The 24,206-nt window shown below is 36.3% G+C and overlaps 1 protein-coding gene across 10 annotated transcripts in view; it reads left to right on the forward strand.

Moving 5' to 3' along the window:
• Window positions 1–24,206, forward strand: part of NRG3 (neuregulin 3) — a 1,116,221-nt gene that overhangs the window by 267,482 nt on the left and 824,533 nt on the right. For 4 of the 10 annotated variants that reach the window (XM_031936195.1, XM_031936194.1, XM_026455771.1 and 1 more), the window contains exon 2: window positions 17,304–17,403. The exons of the other annotated variants lie outside the window; for them this stretch is intronic. In XM_031936195.1, coding sequence (XP_031792055.1) covers window positions 17,304–17,403 — 100 coding nt within the window. The remainder of the gene's footprint in view (window positions 1–17,303; window positions 17,404–24,206) is intronic. 10 annotated transcript variants of the gene reach the window in all.

Here is a 24,206-nt window from a genome sequence, read left to right on the forward strand (position 1 = left end):
AGAATAGAATAGAATAGAATAGAATAGAATAGAATAGAATAGAATAGGCAGATCTTTAACTACAATCCTTAAATGAGGAAAACCCCACCCTGGGCCAGCTGTGCCAGGAATCCTGACGAGGTGGAACTCTGCTGTGGTATATAGGCAGGACTGATTATCAGGGGGAGTGCACCTGTCTGGACTCCCTGCTGTTCCCATCAATCTATTCCAGCCCTGGGTACCCCTGGACCACCCTACTGTCCAACAACTAAAGGATTAACATGAGTCACCTCCAGGAGCCTCCAGGACCCTTCTGCAGGTGTCTGATTTGATGGGTCAGAAGTTAGGCCACTGCCAGCTCTCTGCACATATTTTACGTATCGCCCATTTGCAGGTGTTGAAGACTGGTAAGTACCCAGGAGCTGACAGGTGTTTCAGACATGTCAGTGTACTTGGTGGGGGTGCTCCTGCCCAGCTGATAGGAGACAGCTTCTACCCAACCCACCCCTTGGTGGCTACATCAGCTTGGCACAGTCTCTCATTACTGGAGAGCATCCCCCCTGGCAACTCCACCCTTTCCCCACCTCCAATCTTGGCTGCTTTTTTCATTGGTTTGTTTGTTTAAATTAACATCTCTTGATGTTCAAAACCTTGCTGATTAACAAAGCAAAAAAAAAAAAAAAAAAAAAAAGGCAAAAACAAAGCAAAAAACAATCTCTCCCTGTAATCGCAGCACTTTGGGAGGCCGAGACGGGCGGATCACGAGGTCAGGAGATCGAGACCATCCTGGCTAACACGGTGAAACCCCGTCTCTACCAAAAATACAAAAACTAGCCGGGCGAGGTGGCGGGCGCCTGTAGTCCCAGCTACTCCGGAGGCTGAGGCAGGAGAATGGCATAAACCCGGGAGGCAGAGCTTGCAGTGAGCTGAGATCCGGCCACTGCACTCCAGTCCTGGCGACAGAGCGAGACTCTGCCTCAAAAAAAAAAAAAAAAAAATCTCTCAGTCTAAAACAGATAAACAAACCAATAAACAAAGCCCATGGGCTGCTAGAGGTTGACTCTTGTGAACTGCAAGAACAGACACTACAAACTTCAGAGCAGAGGGCACCTGGACATTCCAGTCACTTCATGAAGCAGTAAAATGACCATCTTTCATCTGCTTCTACTGATGACCAATAGTATACCTGTCACAATTTCCAGCCTTTTAGAGCTACTCTTTGATTACACACAACAGGGACTTTTTCTAAGCCTAGGACCTTTTCTGTGTCTTTTAAAACACTGTTTACATCAAAATAATGACATGGATAGGTAAAAGAAAAATACAAAACTACTTGTGCTGTAAAGTAGTTCTATTTTAGAAAAGGAAATCTTGACAAAACTTGAGCCTTGTTAGGAAAAAAGAAAAATAACAAAGCAGTCATGTACAGAAAACCTGGATAGGATTTTCAATCTCCTAGTGCAAAATCTAGCAAAAATGTATGCTAAGGATCCAAAGCAGGAAGTGCTCAGGAAACAAATGCACAAACTCAGCTTAGCCAAGGGGCGAAGCCAGAGAGGGATATAAAGGAACAGAGGAATGGCTGAGGATAGAGGTGAGGAAGCTGGACTCACACAAACTGGGCCTTGCTCAGCCTTCTACAGCACCAGGGTCAGGGCCAGGCACACAAGAGTGACTAGGAGTTTGAACCGAAATAATGCATGACTAAGAATTAATTTGGGACGGTCTCCAGGTGGAATGATTGGAAATGTTGTTTTATTTTTATTTTAATTTTTTAGTACATGAAAGAAAAGATGCCTGTTTTCTAATCATTGAAATCTTATTATGTACAGAAATTTTCCTAGCAGCGCGCACGAAGATGAAAAAGATCAGATGGGAGATGAGGATCAGGACTCTTTCTGTGAATCGGAACCTCTCTGCTCTGCTCCTTTTCTGGTTTCCTCTGTCTGTCCTTTTCTTGTCTCCATTATTCATCATGTTTCTGCCTTTGATGTCATCTTGTGGGATGTCTCATCTCACTTAGTCATCTGTAATTTGTAAGTAGCATTTAAATTATTTGTGTATCTAATAAAGCTTTATTCTCTCTGGTCTTGGTGAATGAAGAAGGCGAGCTGAGCCTTGTTTTTTCCCTTATTGTCTTACTTCCCCAAAGTACCCAAATGAGTTCTGCATGGTCTTTATTGACCTGTGGCGATCACTGTGGCATAAAAGAAAGTATAGTAGTGTTGTGTTTCAGCATAGGCTCTGCTCAGAAGACTTGGATTCCAATCTTTACTTACTAGTCGAGGGAGTTTGAACAAATAAGTGAATCTCTATTGACCTTACTCTTTCACATCTGTATAACGGGAATTGTAATAATACATGTTTTTTGAGGTTATTAAGAGGATTAAATAGATAGTATATAAAATAGGTTAGCATAAGCACCTGGGACAGGGAGAATACTCAGCTAAGTTGGAAATCAGGTGTCAGCAAACTTTTTCTGTAAAAGTCAAGAAACGAAATATTTTAGGCTTTGTGAGTCAAAGTCTCTGTCTTAACTCCTTAACTCTGCCATTGTACCATGGCATGAAAGCAGTCACAGACATATGTAAATGAGTGAGTGTGGGTCTGTTCCAATTAAACTGTGTTTACAAAAAGGGACAGCAAATCAGATTTGGTTCATGTCTTGCAGTTTGGCGATCCTATTGAGGAATACAGCTTCAGCATACTGGACACAGCTTCTCTGTAAGTTGGGATCTGCTTTGTTGCTAACTAATTAAATGTGAAATTTAATTAACATATCCATATACTACATCTGACAAATAGTTTGGCACACAATTTGCTTAGCCTTTGTATCTCAAGGACCAAAGAAGTTAAGTATGTTTGGCCAGAAGTCACCCAGGAAATTGATGACATACCTGAGGCAGAGTTCAGGGCTCATGTTCTCAGTTCTGAACTATTTCTAATTTTTTTTTTTTTTGAAATGTGTGTAATCGAGGACATAGCTCTGTGATATCAAGAGGCTGGAACTGAAGATCTAGTTTTGCCGGTTGGGGAACCTCAGATTTGTACCAATCACTATATTTGGACCTCAGCTACCTTATTTTCAGATAGATAATAATTCCCATTTCACAATTTTACAGTGTGAAAACGAGAAAATGCCATATATGGAAAAGCACTTTGAAATCTCTATTGCTGTGGTTGGCCGGCTGTCTGGCCTGCCTGCCTGCCTGCCTGCCTTCTTCCCTCCCTCCCTTCCTTCCTTCCTTCCCTTCCTCCTTCTGCTTCTCCTTCTCCTTCCCCTTCCCCTTCCCTTTCCTCTTGTCCTCCTCCCTCCTTCCTTCCTTCCTTTTCTTTCTCTCTCTCTTTCTTTCTTTCTTTCTTTCTTTCTTTCTTTCTTTCTTTCTTTCTCTCTCTCTCTCTCCTTCCTTCCTTCCTTCCTTCCTTCCTTCCTTCCTTCCTTCCTTCCTTCCTTCCTTCCTTCTTTCTCTTTTCTTTCTTTTTCTTTCCTTTATTACTTAACAAATAATAATTGCATATATTAATGGGGTACAATGTGATACTTTGATACAAACACACACACACATTGTAGAAAGATTAAACCAAGTTAGTTAACATTCATCACCTTATCTACTTGTAATTATTTTGTGGAAAAAAACTTTTAAAATCTACTCTTTTAGCAATTTTAGCCATATAATACATTTCTATTAACTATGGTCACCATGCTATGTTAAAATTTATTCCTATTGTTCAGCTGAAACTTTTTACCTTCTGGTCAACATTGCACCTTTCCCTGTTCTCCCTGTCAACCTCTGATAAACATCCCTCTACTCTCTGCTTCTATGAGTTTGACTTTTTTAGATTCTACATATAAGTGAAATCATACAGTATTTGTCTCTGTACTTGGCTTATTTTACTTAACATAACGCCTTTCGGTTTTGTCCATGTTGTCACAAATGACAAGAATTTCTTTTTTTGTGTGAGGCTGTATAGTATTCCATTGTGTGTGTGTGTGTGTGTGTGTGTGTGTGTGTGTGTGTTTTCTTTAGCCTTTGATCCTTTGATGGTCAATTACATTGCTTCTGCACCTTGGCTAATGTGTATGATGCTGAAATGAATTATGAGTGCAGGTATTTCTTTGACTTACTGATTTAAATTCCTTTGGGCATATACTGAGTAGATGGATTGCTGGATCATGTGATAATTCTGTTTAATTTCGGGGAGGGGGAACCACTACATTGTTTTTCACAGAGGCTACACTAATTTACATTTCTATCAACAGTATACAAGGGTTCCCTTTTCTTTGCCTCCTTGCCGTCACTTGTTATCTTTCGTCCTTTTGATATTAGCTATCCTACAGGTATGCAGTAATACCTCATGATGGTTTTAATTTTTATTTCCCTGACGATTAGAGATGATGAATTTTTTTATATATCTGTTGGCCATTTGCATGTCTTCTTTTGATAAATATCCAGGATCTTTATTCACTTTTTGATTTGGTTATTTCTTTTTTATTAACATTGAGTTGTTTGAGTTCCTTATATATGATGGATATTAGCCCCTTATCAAATGTATGGTTTGCATGTATTTTATCCCAGTCAGTAGGGTGTCTCTTCACTCACTTTGTTGTTAATTGTTTTCTTTGCTATGCAAAAACTTTTTAGTTTGGTGCAATCCCATTTGTCTGTTTTTGCTTTTGTTGCTTATGCTTTTGGGGTCCTATCCAAGAAATCGTTGCCCACACCAATGTTGTGAAGCTTTTTCTCTACATTTCTTCTAGTCATTTTAAATTCATGGCCTCATATTTAAGTCTTTAATTCACTTTGAGTGTTGATTTTTGTATATGGTGTAAGACAAAGGTCCAATTTCGTTCTTCTGCATATGGATATCCAGTTTTTTCAGCACCATTTATTGAAGAGACTGTGCTTTCCCCACTGTGTATTCTTGGCACCTTTGTCAAAAATCAATTGACTATAAATGTGTCGGTTTATTTCTGGGCTCTCTGTTCTGCTCCATTGGTCTACGTGTCTCTTTTTATGCCATTACCATGATATATGCGCTATTATAGTTTTGTAATATATTTTGAAATCAGGTAGTGTAATGCTGTTTTGCTTTTTTTGCTTAAGATTGCTTTGGCTATTTGGGGTCTTTTGTTGTTTCATACAAATTTTAGAATTATTTTGTCTATTTCTGTGAAAAATGCCATTGGAATTTTGATAGAGATTGCATTGAATCTGTAGATTGCTTTGGGTAGTTTGGACATGTAAATGATAATAATTCTTCTAATCCATAAGCACAGGATTTCTTTCTGTTTGTACGTGTTGCTTTTAATTTATTTTATCAATTTTTTTGGCTTTCACTTCCTCAATTAAATTTATTCATGTTTTCTTTTTGAAATACTATTGTAAATTGGATTACTTTCTTAATTTCTTTGTTGTATAGCTTATTGTTAGTGTTATAGAAAATGTACTGACTTTTGTATGTTGATTTTGTAACCTACAACTTTACTGAATTCTTTTATCCATTCTAATAACTTTAGGTGAACACTTTAGGGTTTCTTCTATATAAGATCATCAGCAAACAGAGACAATGTCACTTCTCTTTTTTATTTCAATGCTTTTTATTGTCTATAAATTTATTGACTCCTCTTTAATCTTTCACCTATTTTGTAAGATAAATTTAGTGAAATAGGTTAGACACCATGGTGGACTCTGATACAAAACGTTTTTATAAAAACACAGAGGTATAAATGTTTTCTGATTAATGGCCATTAGCTAGTTTCCCAATCAGAGCACGTTTTCACCTGTGCTCTTTAAATTACTTTCAATGTAGAGTTAGACAATGGAAACTTAAGTGTCAGAAAAGGTCAAATTGCATTAAGAACAGTCCTCATGATAGTGTTGATTTAATCAGGATGCCTACCTCTGTTCATTTACCTTTTAAAAATAAGTATAATATATTGCAGATCACTAAGACTGTTGTTAGAGAAGGTGGTTATTGTATTAATGAGATATCAGTAACCTCCTCTCTACTGTGACATTGATTACTGTAATTATGAAAGAGACATAAGGAAACGCCATAAGTACTATCCATTGGGCCCCAGGCTTCATCAGGTCTCATATGGCTGTGTGAAAATGGCAATTACAAACATATCGTAATAAAAAGGGTATGGCTTAATGCCAACATGTACCTGCTAATTTGATATTTATGATGGTAGAGTGAAGCATATATAATCAAAGGCAAAGAGACTTCAATAGAGCAGCATTCTATATTTTGCTGACTGATGAAGGCTGTGAGTTTATTTCAAGATTACCTAGCCATTTATTTAATTAAAATAATATTGACTGGTGACTGACCCTGTTGTTTTATTTAATAGATGTGTAAGCATATTCATTTAATTTTCAATATTTATATTTCATGTGATTATAAAAATGATAAAATCTCAATACATAACAGTTAGGTAGTATAGATATGTACAGAAAAGAAAGGTAGCAGAATCCTCTAAACTTTGGCTGCTTCCTGGTCTACATTTATAGGCACTTTTCTCACTAGAAAACATATCGATTATTTTCTGAATTGTAATTGTTCAATTTAAAAACAATTTTAAATAAGGAAACGTTGGGGGACTGATAGAGCTCAGTGTTGAAGCAGAGACGTTCCTCTCTTCGTATGATTTTTGGCCATTTTTATGTGAAGCTGTAGAGAGAACAGTGACTAGGGTACTTGTGCTAAAATTGTCTTCCTTATTAAATTCGACATAAATCATTTTTTAGGGCAAAATTTCACTTTCTGATTTCTCAGAAAACAAAAGCAATATCAAAAAGTGTATCAGTCTACACTTACATAGATTGATTATATCATTTTCATTTATTTTTTTTTCACAAACACTCATTGTGCTCTGTCTTTGGAATCAGATATACCTGAATTTCAATCTCAGCTCTGCTCCTTAACAGCTGGCAGGTATGTCCATGTAACATGATCTCCCAAGCCTCAACTTCCTCATCCAAAAGCTATACATTAAAATTTGTCCTCTCGGGTATTACAAGCCTTTTGTGAGATCATCTTTATGAAGTTCCTGGCAATAACAGGTACTCTGAAACTGTTAGCCAGCATAATGTCAGTATCACCTCCTATTAATTGTGCCATTGTATTTTGTGAAGTGTCTTAACATTAAATATACATAGCTAAACATTTTCACAAGGATGTCTGTTTAAAAAAATAAATTTCTGGTGAATTTCCAGAATTGGAAAATTGTGGAATTTATCCTTCATCAGACTTTAGCTCCAATGTTGTCTACTTGCCAGAGTGCTCTGAAGGAAGATCCATGGAGTTTAAGATAAGGTTAGTTTGTCTGACGGTGCCTGTTACTTTTAGAGGTTCACATTTTAGTAGCTATTAATAATATAGGTATGATTATTAGCATGAAGCCCCCATACAAATAGGTTTATGTTGAAAGTGTCAATTGTCATTAATATCCCATAAGATGAAACTATTTAAAACTTCATAGGAGTTCATACATGGGGTTGCCATGGCAACAATGGAGCTTATACTTTTTAATTTATTGCTTAATTTTCTCTAAACAACATTGCCATTGCATCGGCAGGAATCCCAGTCTGTAGTAATGATGGGGATTAAATGGTCATTATGAAGTTGTTTAACATTCTTGTGATTTGCTTCAGGGAACGTTGACTTTGGGTATCTTTGAATGTACTATTAAGCATTATTAAATCCATTTAAAATAGACTGAGTTTACAGGGAAATGAAGTATATTTCCTTATTGCAATTTATCATCCAATAATAATGGTAAATATTGCAAGTCAAAATTTAAGGCCAAATGTAACTCAACAGTGAGCTGACTAATGGCTGTCTTGTGCTTAAAGAAAGTATATTGCTTTTGCATTTAACCAAATGGTCACTGAAAAGTATAAAAAGCTATTTAATAGCTACAAGTCATATTCCAGAAGGATTCAATCTGTAATATAAAATGAACCAAAGGAACAGGTTGCTGTCTTGTTAAAGAAGATAATCATTACTTCAGATTTTATTTTTCTTATAAATATCTCCTCCTATGTCAAGGTCAAACTGATAGCAGGTTAGAGGTTTGTGTCTATGGAAATCTAGTTTGCAAAATACAGCTATTCATAAATTAATCCTGAAATCATTTAAAATATTGTGGCATCAATTCAACATACCTATGGAGTGTCGATTCAGGGAGGTCAGGAAAGTCTATAAGGGAGAAATGGAATATTAACTGGGAAGCATGGGGAGAATCCAAACAGAAGGGAGGCAAGGAATTGGCAGACGAATGACAGACATGAATACCATTGGCAGAATGTTTGTGGTGTTATTGGAGAGTAAGTTACATGTAAGGGAGAAGGAGGCATAGAAATTTGCTTGCCAGGTGTGAAATTTGATCAAGAGTCTATCTTTTAGGAAACAGACGAGATGGAGCATAGATCTTCCAGCTTGTAATATGTTTCAGGTGTTTTAAGAATACAACCTAAACATTATCAAGTGATATTTTAGGCAAAGGAGAAGGTAGTGTGCATGATCCCGAAAGTTCCTGTGAGGATCAAGGAACGTGATTAGCATCAGGAGCCCTGTGAAATTGTCTAGGTCACTCACCTACCTTTGTGCTCCTTTAGGATTAGTAAAAACAACAACAACAAAAAAACACTCCTATCAAAGTAGTTTAGAAAACATGATCTCCATTTACTAGAAAGGGGATATTTTGTTTTTCTAGAGTGGCAACTGAACCTTGATAAGGAAAATATGCAGAAATGAATGAAAAATGGGGCCAAGTTGTTGACTACGTTGAATAAAATGTTAGTCAACATCAAAGTCCTTTTATGAAGGAAACTGGATTAACGTGCCATTTATTCATTGTTACAAATAATTTTCAGTTAAACAAGTGCGTATTTTCTCCAAAATGGCTCTAAATTTAATTGTCATCTAAATGTTTGAGTATTTTGGCTTTTATAGTCTTCTGTGAACATGTCTTATGCTGTTCTATGTGTCTCACGGTGTATGTGCCCCTGTGAGCATGTCTGTGTGTATATCTATGTGTGTGTCTCCCTGTATGTTGTATTTGAAAGTCTAAAATATGAGGCCCTTTAAGAGAAGTGTTTATGATGTTAAAATCTCAAGTCTTTTCATGAAAGTGTGTCTGCGCAGGTAAATTGGATGTATATTTCTCTCTGAATGATCTGACGATTGGGTTTAATAAGGCTATAGCTGATGCCAGTTGTGTTGGGGAGTTTGCAAATTTATTGTCAAATGAACTCTCCTCTTTACACTGTTTTGAGATCATTCCTTTGGGCTTATGTACTTTTTCTTCATATGTAAGTAAAATGCCACAAATGCTTACTCCTGAAATCCTGAGAGAAGTGGCATATTATTTTTATGGGAATTGTACCATTCTTAACCACTCTCCTTGATTAAAGTAAGAGCTTTTTTTTTTTCTTCTTAAACCTGATCATTTTCACACTGGAAATGAAATCTCTCAGGGGGATTAGTTTACTCATTCAAGCTTTCCATTCAGATGAAGGTGTGAAAAATACATGACAAGAATTTTATTTAAATGCTCAAACTGCTGCATGAGGAGCGTGAAACAAGAAGAAAATGATAGTCATTACCTGTAGATAGGTTTCAATTTTTTAGTAGGCTTCAAATTCCTTTTAAGACAAACAAAAAATTAAAATAGGAAGACCAACTATGAAAATAATGATTTGATTTAATCTAAACTTCCATGAAGGCTGCAAGTTACAGATTAGGTGCATCACCTGAAAGTAACATTGCTGATTGCATAGCTTTGGAAGCTAGGTTCAATGATGTATATGCAAGTGACTAAGTTTCATATGCAATGGTTCTCTATTGCACTCAGGCATTTAAAGCGTGGCATTTAAAGCCATTCATCATCCAACCTCCTGACCACTCCAACACTATCTTCCTTCACTCTCTCAGCACTCCAAATATCTCCAACTGCTTGCAGTTTCCTGAATATATTACTGATTTTCAAGTCTCTAAAAATGTTGCTTTCCCTGTCTGTCACGTTCCTTTTCTGTTGGTCCGTCTACTGGACTCATCCTTTAGGATTTCATTCCGGTATCAGTTTCTTTCTCCACCATATTCCTTTGGGTTACCTGGGTGGCTAACACCCTCTGTTCTCTCGTAGTACCCTGGGTTCACTCCAGTCACAGTTCTCTGTACAGGATATTTTAAGCATGTTTATTTTTCTACTTCTTTTATTAAGTAGAGAGAATCTAAGAAATAGAAACCATGCCTTCTTTAGTGTTTTAGTCCTGTAGCATCAGGCATCATCTCTGGCTCATAGTAGGTGCTCAATTAATTTTGTTGAGATAGAGTTTGTGAGATGCAGCAGAATCAAGGAAGGTAAATGTTCTGGCTTCTATACAAAGGAAGTTAAAAATACAAATAAAAAGAAGTCACTCTTCTAAAGGAACTTGAAAAGACACATAATTAACTTAAATATAAAGCTATGTGTGGATGCTGTCAGATGTTTACCTGGAGAGAGTCCTGGAATGAATGGAGGGAAAAATTCAAATTTCTTTTCACTGAGAGGTGGTGGAAAGCCCTCATGAATAAAGAAACATTTGAGCTGAACCTCAAGGAACCTATAAGAGTTGTTTATTGTTTGTTTGTTTTTTTAGTGGATATTTATTGAGCTCACATAGCCTGTAAGAATTTAAGCTCTATATTACCATTATGGTTGACAAGTGTGAATTTAATTAGCCTTTTTCAAAAAAATAATAAAAAGCAATCCATTTTACCTACCTAAACACAATAGAATCATCTAAATATCTTTTTTTTTTTTGAAACGGAATCTTGCTCTGTTGCCCAGGCTGAAGTACAGTGGCAGGATCTTGGCTCACTGAAAGCTCTGCCTCCCAGGTTTACGCCATTCTCCTGCCTCAGCCTCCCGAGTAGCTGGGACTACAGGCACCCGCCACCATGCCCAGCTAATTTTTCGTATTTTTAGTAGAGACAGTGTTTCACCGTGTTAGCCAGGATGGTCTCCATCTCCTGACCTGGTGATCCGCCCGCCTTGGCCTCCCAAAGTGCTGGGATTACAGGTGTGAGCCACCGCGCCCGGCCAGAATCATCTAAATATCTTATGTTCAGTGGTTTTCTGATAGAAGATAATGCACTTACTCTGAAGTCCGGTCCCCGAGCAATACTCTTACTCACCAGTCTGCTAATGGCTTGACAGAAGAGTTAAACTCACTTGTGGAGCAAAAGTTTTTTAAGCAGGAAATCATGCAAAAGTATAAGCAGCAAACAGATTTTAAATTATGAAGGTTCCTGGGAAAAGTCATAGGATACTGAATGCTTTGTCATGACTGTACAAGTGAAAACACCGCTAAACAGAGTGAATCACAATAATGGGTTTCGCAAGGAATTTTTTCCTTTTTTTTTTTTTTTTGAGACAAAGTCTTGCTCTGTCACCCAGGCTAGAATGCAGTGGTGCGATGGAATTTTTAAGGCACAGTTCTCTGTTTGCCTTTAACGCAAGCAAGAAGAAGAAATAGGACTGTAAGTGAGACAAGAACCATATTGATTTGAATAACTCAGGGAATAGCAAAGTATTTGGCTTTGAATGCAGGGTTTCTCTAAAACATAGAATACTGAAGAGAATATGTTAAGGATAAAGACCAACATTCAGTTAGTTCTTGCTCAGTAAATGTGGTAGTATGGAAACAGGTTCAGCATGTGATCTAAGTACTGGCACATGAATGACCTGCAGGACTCATAAGCAGCCAATGAGAAAATGGAACTCACTATTAATCTGGGAAATATAAACTAGACTAAAATTATATTAGAAAAATTTTAAAAGTATGTACAATACCTGGAGCCCTGGGGGTATGGAAAATATGTACTATAATACACTGTTAGTGAGGTTAGACTTTGGTGAAGTCTTTCTGTCTTGAGACAAAGTGAATTGGCATGTTATTTCCTGAGAGAGGAAGACTGGAAAAGAACAAGGTATAGGGAAGTATTAAGAAATTAAGAATTCTATTTGGGAAATTTTAAGATTATTATCAGGAATTCAGGTGGGGATGTCAAATAGGCCACTGAGCCTGGAGCCCTAGGAAGTGGTTAGTGCTGGAAGAAGTGGAGTCACCAGCATAGAGAAAGTACATGAAGTTATGGGACTTTAGTTATCAGTCACTCATTTCATAACTAGAGGTTAATGGTCTGCTATTTCAGGGCGCACTGTTCTCAGAATTTGTGTGGATATGATAACACAAGTCATGAGTTCCAACTTTAAGGAGCATGAGATCTTATTTTAAATACAGAAGCACTTACTACACGGCAAGTGGTCCATTAAATGTAAAAGTAATCACTTCCCCTTATTTTTGTACCTTTAGTAGGCCAGCACTTTGCATACATTGGCTATAATCTTCACATAGACATGAAGAGGTAGGTATTTTTTCCCCAATTTTACTGATAAGAAATCTCAGGCTCTGAAAGGACAAGTGAATTTTATATTAATATAGTCACTGGATAGTAAATGGAGTTGCTGGATTTTCAGTCCTGATCTATCTCATTGAAAGCCTGCTCTCTTTTCAGTAACTTTCAGTAGCAAGTGCTGTTACTGAATCCTTAGCTTCCTGACCCATACTATCTGAATAATGATCCTTACATACCTCTAGGAAAGAAAGGTATCAACTGCAATTACTCCTATTTGACAGATGGAGATCCTGGATTACTCTAAGTTTAAACAAAGTAATTAAGCTTGGCCAGGGTGTCTGCCATGGGAAAGCAGATTCACTCCATTGCTTCTTAGATTCATGTACTGCAATATATTGACTATTACATGAACATATTCAGTGGCTTGATATAACAAAGCAGCCCATCACTCTTGATCCTTCCCAATATCACTGTGCCCAAACTCTCAAATGACTTGCAGGAAGCTTATATATTAAGGGAAACTTCCAGAATGCAGTGGAAAATGAAACTTTGTTTCACCAGAATAGATTCTGTTCTTGAAGAGAGAATCGGACAATAGATTTGGTTTTCATGGATCAATTCTCAGTCTTCAAAACTTCTGCAATTATCTGTCGAATTTAAATTTAGCTCAAGTGAACACTAGTTTCCAGTATGGGTTCAGGAACTCAAACTTGATAGCTAAAGGAGAGGTGAATGAGAAAAATAACCTCCATTCTTGTGAGCTTAAAGTTATATGTAAAAGTGTCAAATCACTCCACAAAATCACTGAGCTTTTCCTTTTATTTTATTTTTTACATTTAATTGCTGGGCAGTTGAACATTACAGGGCAGGCTACTGCCTCAGTACTAGGTGCCTTGCTCTGCCAAAAGAGGTGCCTTCATTTTGTCAGTTGTTCTGCGTGTCAAATATATTCTTCTGTTTGCAAAAGTCGGTCACTGACTTTTAACATGGTCATCATCCCATTCTACTCCCCACTCCTTTTGGGGCATAGTAAATCTTTCTAAAGACAAGGGCAAGAGAAGTCACTAAGTTACTGGCTGCCCCTTTTCACTGAACCCAAGGAGAATGCACTGAAGTGTCAAGTGAGTGAACTTCCACGGCTTCTCAGCCTATCATTATCGTTACTGGCAGAGAAACCAGTAAGTCAACCCAGGACAGCAACATAGATATGTAACTATGGGATTTGTTGCTTTCTAGAGTATTGCAACTCAGAGCTCTCTCTAGCACATGGAATCAATTTAACCCTTTTATACATCAGCCAGAGTCCTCCCTTCATGACTCAGTTCTTTGAGTTAATAAAGCTCTCCAAATCTCTGTCTAGTCCTTTAGCTAAAACAGTGTTAACTAAACCGTGTGAATCTCCACCTCTAATTAACAGCTACTTTATTAAAATGTTATTGCCCTGTTGGGAACCAGTTGGCAGGGTGACAGAGAATGGAGTTTGTGCTATGGACTATTGATTTTTGGTTAAATTCTTACTGTGCTCTTGGCTTTCTCCTGCTTGTGGCTTAAAGTACCGAAACCATTCAGGCCAGTAAAAGAGGCCACTTTGCTCTCCCTGGTTTTTATTGGCCTCTTTTCAGAAGGTCGAATTAACCTATGGAGTTTCTTCCAAATTTACCGACAGCTCTTTCATATTAATCTCTCTTCTAATATAAGAAATTTCTTTTTTGACCTTCCACTCAAAAAGATTATTTCAAAAAGTGCCCACAACTGAAGGAGTGACTTAATCAGGTTCTCAAGGAAAATATCTCTCTTTACTTTGCACCTTAAGCTCTGCCATTGCTATTTTATATTTTATGCATATATGAACTTTTCATTCCTGTCTTTAAAATATTTATCAGTCATATAAAATTTGGATAATGTTGACAAGCACAAAGAAGGAGATAAAAATCAGCAACCAGACACCAACTACAATATTGTAAATATTTAGGAAATGTAGTTCTTGAGGACTTAGATTTTCAATTAGATGTCACTGCCATTCAATAAATCAGTAGGTGAATGAGACACATTAATTCAGGGAGCCATAAATGATGGGAAATCTCTGGTATATCAGTGTAGGATAGGTGAATGCTGGCAAGAGAGTTCTGGTTTAGAAGTGGTTAGAAAGGGTCTCTGTGAACGTGGAGGGGGAGCAGTCTAGGCAATGCCTCCAGGTAGGAACATGCTTGTCCTGATTGAGACTAGGACCTTTAGAGTTATGGACAAGGTAGGCTGTGGTTGACCTTAGACCAGTAATGCAGGAGAAGACAGTTCATGTAGGCTTTTGGTACTATGGTGAGGAATTCAGATTTTATTCTCAGTGTAGTGAGATGGCATTATTGAGCTTCAAGCAAAGGACCTATGTGATAGGGTCTGTCTACAGGTTTTTGTTTCTCTCTTAATTTTTTTTTGTTTGTTTGTTTTGAGATGGAGTCTTGCTCTGTTGCCCAGGTTGGAGTGTAGTGGGGCAATCTAGGCTCACTGCAACCTCTGACTCCTAGGTTCAAGCGATTCTCCTGCATCGGCCTCCCGAGTAGCTGGGACTACAGGTGTGCACCACTGTGTCTAACTGATTTTTGTATTTTTATTAGAGACAGTGTTTCACCATGTTGGGCAGGCTGGCCTTGAACTCCTAACCTCAGGTGATCCACCCATCTAGGCCTCCCAGTGTGCTGGGATTACAAGTGTGAGCCACTGCGCCTGGCAAAAATTTGTAATTGGTACATAATATTTGTACATAATTATACAGTAGATGTCATATTTTGTTACATGAATAGAATGTGTAGTGATCAACTCAGGATATTTAGGATATTCATCACCTGGAGTATTTATCATTTCTATGTGTTGGAAGATTTCAAGTCCTCTCTCCTCGCTATTTAGAAATGTACAATATATTGTTGCCAACTCTGGTCACCCTACTCTGCTATGGAACATTAGAACTCCTTCCTTCTAACTCTGCGTTTGTACCCATTAACCAACCTCTCTTTATCACTCTCACCCGAACCACTGCCCTTTACACACACACACCCTTCCCAGCCTCTGGTATGTATCATTTTACTCTCTACCTCCATGAATAACTCTGGCTGCTGTACGGAAAATGGATTTTAGAGAGCAAGAGTGCAAGTAGCAGGGGGCAGATTTAGAGTCAGAGATGGAAGTACTTGGCTGAAGTTTGGTAGTGAGAGGCAGGAAAAGAAAACAGTCAAGAAAAATGATATTTTTGCTTATTCATATTAGGAAAACTGGGTGGGGAGTCAGTTTGGGGAAGGAAAACAAATAAGAGTTCTGTTTTTGGACATGTGAACTTCCAATTTGGTTATGGTAGTCTGGAATTCAAGGGCGAAGTTGGGATTCAAGATATAAATCAACTAGTAAAGGAGAAGTTATAGGAGTTGTTATAGTATTTAGCCTTCTAATCCTTTTCATGGTTTGATTTAATATTTTTAGAAAAAACTGGCACTCAAATATCTGTTTATGCCCTATATAACTTATTTATTAAAATATAGTATGTGCATTTGTATATCTTTGTATACACATAAAACAAATATTTTCGTATATCTTTTTATATAAATACTATATTGCATTCCATTGTATGGATGCTACCATTTGCTAATCAGTTCTCTACAATTGGACATTTATGTTGTTATATTTTATTAATTTATAAACGTGGTAGCTTTTCAATAAATCCTGACAAATATTCACATTTTTTTTTTCTAGAACAAATTTCAACGAGAAGTAGTACTGGGAGAAATTTTAAGAATTTTGATATAAAAATACAATTTTCATTCCATATCTGACACCTAATGATGGATACTCAGTAATTATTTATTTGCAGACTGATTACAGTCTCATTAGGATTACATAAAGGTAACATTTTATCTTGGCTCTGGCAAAACCGAATAGTGCGATTTATGATAATGTCAATTTTATAGGCAAAATAGCTTACTTATTTTACATATGTAAAATTAGGGAAATGTTAATATTTTTCATACTTTTCATTAGGCATTTGTTCTTTTGTAAACATTCCCTTATAGTGTTGCTTACTTTTTAATAGGAGATCATTTTTGTTTTTCTCATCGTAAAAACTCTAAATAAATACAGAATATTTAAATTTTTATCATAAATATATTATATACTTGTTTTCTTTCATATTTGTTATTTACTTCATAATTGAATTTGTGAGTGTCTTCTTTTTTCGAGAGGGGGCATGACAGAGGAATGTACAGGAGAGTTTAGTATTTTGTGTTGCTAGAGTAGACTGTTTTAAAATATTCTAAAGGAAAACAGCCTTGGAAATCTAAGAATTATTTTTTGCGAATTGAAAAAATTCTCAATATTCCAACAGACTCAAATAAATAGCAGAGTAAAGCTAAGTACATCTAGTCAACATTTTAAAATCATCTTCCGATTTGTTTTCTTGCTATTCGTCTTTTATCTGTCCCATCTGTTCTTTGTTCTCTTTTCCTTTTTTCTACTTTTTTTAAGATTAATTGAATTTTTTAATGATTCCATATTATGTTCTTTGTTAACCTATTAGCTATAAATATCTGCTTTGTATCTTAGTGGCTGTTTTAGGATTTTTCATATTTCTCTTTAACTACTACAATCTATATTTGTGATATTATAATACTTCGTGTGTGGGAAAATAACCTTACAATTTTTTTTTTTTCATTTTTCCTCTCTTGGTCTTTGTGTTATTGTTGACATATATTTCACTTTTTCCCATATTATAAATACTATATCACATTGCTATTATTTTTGTTTAAACAATAACTGTTTAAGGATATTTAAATAATTATGTCTGTATATACACACATATATATATAGAAAAATATATATATATATTTACTAATTTAGTTACCATTTCTGGTGCTCTTCATTCTTTTGTTTAGATCAATGTAATCATCTGGCATTATTTTCCTTCTGCCTGGACGACTTTCTTTAACATTTCAAGTTGTGTGTGTCTGCTGCTGATGAATTTATACAAATTTTGTAAGTCTAAAATAGTCTTTATTTATCTTCATTATTGAAAGGTATTTTTTCTCAGTAGTTGTTTTGTTTTGTTTTGTTTTACTCCCTCCTCGGTATTTTAAAGATGTGCTTGACTGTCTTCTTGCTTGCATTATTCTGATAAGAAATCGGCCGTCTTTCTTATCTTTGTTCCTGTGTATGTAACACGTCTTTTCTCTGCCTATTTGTAAGATTTTCTCTTTATCACAGATTTTTAAAAATTTTATTATGATGTACATTTATATAGTTTTATTCTTTTTAAATTAGTTTTTCAAATGTGGCTTCTATTTCAGCTGATTGAATTTTTTCTTCCTCATTGGTCTTATTTTTTTTGCTTTTTTCTGCATGCCTAGTAATTTTTTATTCAATGCCAGACACTGCAAATTTTACCCATTGGGAGATTTTATTATTATTCATACAATTTTTAGCTTTATTCTGGCATGCAATTAATTTACTTGGTAAGTGTTTCATTCTGTTAGTTCCTGTTTTTATGATTTGTAGGCTGGAGTAAGGCAGTATTTAGTCTACAGCTTATTATTTCCCTCTCCGTATATATGACTCTCTTAACAGTAAACAAAATGACTCTTAATTTAAGTCTGAATATGAGTGGCAGTGGCATCCAAAGGGGCAGGGTGATGGGAGTGTTCCACCCTGTAGAGAATTTTATAATAATTGCTGTGTTTACTGTAAATTTTTAATAAAATATGTATAAGCTTAAAATTAGCACATTATTATTACTTACTATACTTTATTTTTTTATGTGGAGTTTAATTCAGAGAACTCCCAATTTCATAATTGTCTCCTAGCACACATGGGCTCAGCCACAGGTGTTTGTATTCAGAGTAAGTTCTTTTGGGTTTATCATTGTTTAGACTTGTGATAAGCATTTGTTGTACTTTTGTAAATATTTGCTTACATTTATCACCTTCTTTTTAATAAGTGATTGTTTTTGTTTTTCTCATTTAAAAAACTCCAAAGACATAAAGGTTATTAAATGGTGTGTTCATAAATATATTTCATACTTATTTTCTTTTGTATTTGTTATTTACCTATTAATTGTATTAATGGGATTCTTCATGTTTTTTGAAGGGGGAAAGTATGAGAGGAATGTACAGAAGAGTTTCATCTTTTACATTACTAAAGTAGCCCATCTTAAGATTTTCTAAAGAAAAATAACCCTTGGAAAACTAAGAGTTGTGTTTTGGAAATTGAAAGATTTCTCAATATTATTCCTCCTCCTTAGATACAACTCTCTTAATAATAAACAAAATGACTATTAATTTAACTCTGAATATGACTTAGTGGTAATGGCATCCAAAGGGCAGGGTAATGGGAGTGTATTATTGTTAGTTATTTAAAATTATTTTCTCTTTGTATAGCCTAAGAGTGCTGCATTTGTCTTCTTTCTACGGTAGTGCCTGTTTTTATTAGGATCATTCCCCTAAATGTTTGTCAACATTTGGCTGTCTGTTTATATTAAAAATGCTGTTCTTGAAACCTATTCCAAGGCTGTCTGTGGATGGGTGGCTGGGAATTGTCCATTTGCCTTCTCTCTTGGAAAATTCCAGTAGGAAACCCGCAACATCAGTATCTTCAGGTCATATTCTTTGGAGTGGTCAGAGTCCCCAGAGAAAGAAAACGTTCTTCCACTCTTCTACATATGTGAAATACACTTGCCCATCAAAATGTGGAGAGATAGATAGGGAAAGAATAATGAAAGTACCAATACATAATCTTAAGTTTTGAACTTTTACTTTTCTAGAATGTTATAACCTCATCCAATCAGACTACCTAGAATAGTGATCACAGTTGACATGTCCAGTCCTCAACTGTGAATGATATACCTTAATCCTAGGGATTTCTGTTTTACTCTTTCCAGGGAATTAACCTCCCATCTGTTTCCATAGTGGTGCGAGGTAATTAATCCAGCAGTGTGGAGTGGCCTAATGTGAGAGAAAGGTCTGTTTGTTTCTTAGCCAGATTCACGGAAGTTCTCCATTTTTAAAATTTTGCTTTCTACATTCCAATTTTAGGGGTTCTGCCATTTTCTCAGATTTTGGAATTTTGAGAATCTAAATTGAGTTTCCATCAATTTTTCTGACTTCTAGATAAACTGTTTACCTTTCTCTAGCCTGCTGAGTCAGTTACATTATTCCCTCTGCTTTCTAGCTTGCAAAAGGTGTTTTGTTGATTCTTATACCCCTTGTTCTTTTTAATTCATGCCTTTCTACAATTCCTTTCTAGAGATTTATTGCAGTTTCATGATGAAGCGGACCTCAGTACTGTATTCAGTTTATCATCTTAATACTCACATATCTACAAACATCTTTCCATAACAGTTATGTGAAGAAAGCAATGAACATATGTGTAAAATTTTATTTCAGCTTAATGTTGATGTCTTTATGCACACCTGTGTAGTTATTTTATTCTTATAATTCTAAAATATCGGCTAGAAACCTAGAAACTTAGGTTTCTATAGTCATTTGTTTTGCATGTTAAGAATTTTCAATTTACAAAAATGTTCTTTACTTTTTCAAGAGTGGCTATCTTTTAGGATATCTTTATTTTTATTTTATTATATTTTATTATACTTTAAGTTCTAGGGTACATGTGCATAATGTTCAGGTTTGTTACATATGTATACATGTGCCATGTTGGTGTGCTGCACCCATCAACTCGTCAGCACCCATCAATTCATCATTTATATCAGGTATAACTGCCCAATGCAATCCCTCCCCCCTCCCCCCTCCCCATGATAGGCCCCAGTGTGTGATGTTCCCCTTCCCGAGTCCAAGTGAGCTCATTGTTCAGTTCCCACCTATGAGTGAGAACATGCGGTGTTTGGTTTTCTCTTCTTGTGATAGTTTGCTAAGAATGATGGTTTCCAGCTGCATCCATGTCCCTACAAAGGACGCAAACTCATCCTTTTTTATGGCTGCATAGTATTCCATGGTGTATATGTGCCACATTTTCTTAATCCAGTCTGTCACTGATGGACATCTGGGTTGATTCCAAGTCTTTGCTATTGTGAATAGTGCCGCAATAAACATACGTGTGCATGTGTCTTTGTAGTAGCATAGTTTATAATCCTTTGGGTATATACCCAGTAGTGGGATGGCTGGGTCATATGGTACATCTAGTTCTAGATCCTTGAGGAATCGCCATACTGTTTTCCATAATGGTTGAACTAGTTTACAATCCCACCAACAGTGTAAAAGTGTTCCTATTTCTCCACATCCTCTCCAACACCTATTGTTTCCTGATTTTTTAATGATTGCCATTCTAACTGGTGTGAGATGGTATCTCATTGTGGTTTTGATTTGCATTTCTCTGATGGCCAGTGATGATGAGCATTTTTTCATGTGTCTGTTGGCTGTATGAATGTCTTCTTTTGAGAAATGTCTGTTCATATCCTTTCCCCACTTTTTGATGGGGTTGTTTGTTTTTTTCTTGTATATTTGTTTGAGTTCTTTGTAGATTCTGGAAATTAGCCCTTTGTCAGATGAGTAGATTGCAAAAATTTTCTCCCATTCTGTAGGTTGCCTGTTCACTCTGATGGTAGTTTCTTTTGCTGTGCAGAAGCTCTTTAGTTTAATTAGATCCCATTTGTCAATTTTGGCTTTTGCTGCCGTTGCTTTTGGTGTTTTAGACATGAAGTCCTTGCCCATGCCTATGTCCTGAATGGTACTACCTAGATTTTCTTCTAGGGTTTTTATGGTATTAGGTCTAACATTTAAGTCTCTAATCCATCTTGAATTAATCTTTGTATAAGGAGTAAGGAAAGGATCCAGTTTCAGCTTTCGACTTATGGCTAGCCAATTTTCCCAGCACCATTTATTAAATAGGGAATCCTTTCCCCATTTCTTGTTTTTGTCAGGTTTCTCAAATATCAGATGGTTGTAGATGTGTGGCATTATTTCTGAAGGCTCCGTTCTGTTCCATTGGTCTATATCTCTGTTTTGGTACCAGTACCATGCTGTTTTGGTTACTGTAGCCTTGTAGTATAGTTTGAAGTCAGGTAGCATGACGCCTCCGGCTTTGTCCTTTTGACTTAGGATTGTCTTGGCAATGCGGGCTCTTTTTTGGTTCCATATGAACTTTAAAGCAGTTCTTTCCAATTCTGTGAAGAAACTCATTGGTAGCTTGATGGGGATGGCATTGAATCTATAAATAACCTTGGGCAGTATGGCCATTTTCACGATATTGATTCTTCCTATCCATGAGCATGGAATTGAACTCATCTCTGCACCAAGCGGACCTAATAGACATCTATAGAACTCTCCACCCCAAGTCAACAGAATATACATTCTTCTCAGCACCACATCACACTTATTCCAAAATTGACCACATAATTGGAAGTAAAGCACTCCTCAGCAAATATACAAGAACAGAAATTATAACAAACTGTGTCTCTGACCACAGTGCAATCAAACTAGAACTCAGGACTAAGAAACTCAATCAAAACCGCTCAACTACATGGAAACTGAACAACCTGCTCCTGAATGACTACTGGGTACATAATGAAATGAAAGCAGAAATAAAGATGTTCTTTGAAACCAATGAGAACAAAGATACAACATACCAGAATCTCTGGGACACATTTAAAGCAGTGTGTAGAGGGAAATTTATAGCACTAAGTGCCCACAAGAGAAAGCAGGAAAGATCTAAAATTGACACTCTAACATCACAATTAAAAGAACTAGAGAGGCAAGAGCAAACACATTCAAAAGCTAGCAGAAAGCAAGAAATAACTAAGATCAGAGCAGAACTGAAGGAGATAGAGACACAAAAAACCCTCCAAAAAATCAATGAATCCAGGAGTTGGTTTTTTGAAAAGATCAACAAAATTGACAGACCGCTAGCAAGGCTAATAAAGAAGAAAAGAGAGAGGAATCAAATAGATGCAATAAAAAATGATAAAGGGGATATCACCACCGACCCCACAGAAATACAAACTACCATCAGAGAATACTATAAACACCTCTACGCAAATCAACTAGAAAATCTAGAAGAAATGGATAATTTCCTGGACACGTACACTCTTCCAAGACTAAACCAGGAAGAAGTTGAATCCCTGAATCGACCAATAGCAGCCTCTGAAATTGAGGCAACAATTAATAGCCTACCCACCAAAAAAAGCCCAGGACCAGATGGATTCACAGCTGAATTCTACCAGAGGTACAAGGAGGAGCTGGTGCCATTCCTTCTGAAATGATTCCAATCAATAGAAAAAGAGGGAATCCTCCCTAACTCATTTTATGAGGCCAAAATCATCCTGATACCAAAGCCTGGCAGAGACACAACAAAAAAAGAGAATTTTAGACCAATCTCCCTGATGAACATCGATGCAAAAATCCTCAATAAAATACTGGCAAACCAGATTCAGCAGCACATCAAAAAGCTTATCCACCATGATCAAGTGGGCTTCATCCCTGGGATGCAAGGCTGGTTCAACATTCGCAAATCAATCAACGTAATCCAGCATATCAACAGAACCAAAGACAAGAACCACATGATTATCTCAATAGATGCAGAAAAGGCTTTTGACAAAATTCAACAGCCCTTCATGCTAAAAACGCTCAATAAATTCGGTATTGATGGAACGTACCTCAAGATAATAAGAGCTATTTATGACAAACCCACAGCTAATATCATACTGAATGGGCAAAAACTGGAAAAATTCCCTTTGAAAACTGGCACAAGACAGGGATGCCCTCTCTCACCACTCCTATTCGACATAGTGTTGGAAGTTCTGGCTAGGGCAATCAGGCAAGAGAAAGAAATCAAGGGTATTCAGTTAGGAAAAGAAGAAGTCAAATTGTCTCTGTTTGCAGATGACATGATTGTGTATTTAGAAAACCCCATCGTCTCAGCCCAAAATCTTAAGCTGATAAGCAACTTCAGCAAAGTCTCAGGATACAAAATTAATGTGCAAAAATCACAAGCATTCTTATACACCAGTAACAGACAAGCAGAGAGCCAAATCAGGAATGAACTTCCATTCACAATTGCTTCAAAGAGAATAAAATACCTAGGAATCCAACTTACAAGGGATGTAAATGACCTCTTCAAGGAGAACTACAAACCACTGCTCAGTGAAATCAAAGAGGATACAAACAAATGGAAGAACATACCATGCTTTTAGGATATCTTAATAATTTTTTTCCCACTTTTTAAAGATCTGGTATTTTCTTAAGGAACAGTTATCTCTATTTCAGGATTCTATACTCATCCTTCTTCGTATATTATCATAGCTTTTGTAACTTCATGTCTTATCACTTTCCTTCTGAATTCTAAAAATGTTCTTGAGTCTTAATTTTTAATATATTACTTACATCTCTGTAAAATTAATTTTGCTCACTACTATTTCCGGTGTAAATTTTGAATCTACAACTTGATTTGTAGTCTTCCTTAAAATATTTCTTTATTTCACCTATCTTTCTTATAATTTCACTCGTTTTGTGTTTCTACTTGCCGTCTCTGTAATATTTTTCCTGTTTTCTTAATATTCATTTATTTTTATTCTCTATTAAAGTTTATGTGTAGTTTCTTCAACGTTTATTCTGATCTTTCAGTATATCATTTTTGTTATTCTGTTTTTTCTGAGTTTATTGATTTTTCTTTATATTGTTTTCCAACATTTCTTACCTTTTTTTTTGCTCATCTTAAATGAGGTAGGATTTTGGTTGATATTTGTTCTACTGTTAGCCTACTTGTGGGGAAACAAATTAACTTCTCAGATCAGATTTCAAGACTTAAGTGTTTCGTGTGTGTGTGTGTGTGTG

This window comes from Piliocolobus tephrosceles, chromosome 9, assembly GCF_002776525.5.
Source record: "Piliocolobus tephrosceles isolate RC106 chromosome 9, ASM277652v3, whole genome shotgun sequence".
Lineage (NCBI taxonomy): Eukaryota > Metazoa > Chordata > Mammalia > Primates > Cercopithecidae > Piliocolobus > Piliocolobus tephrosceles.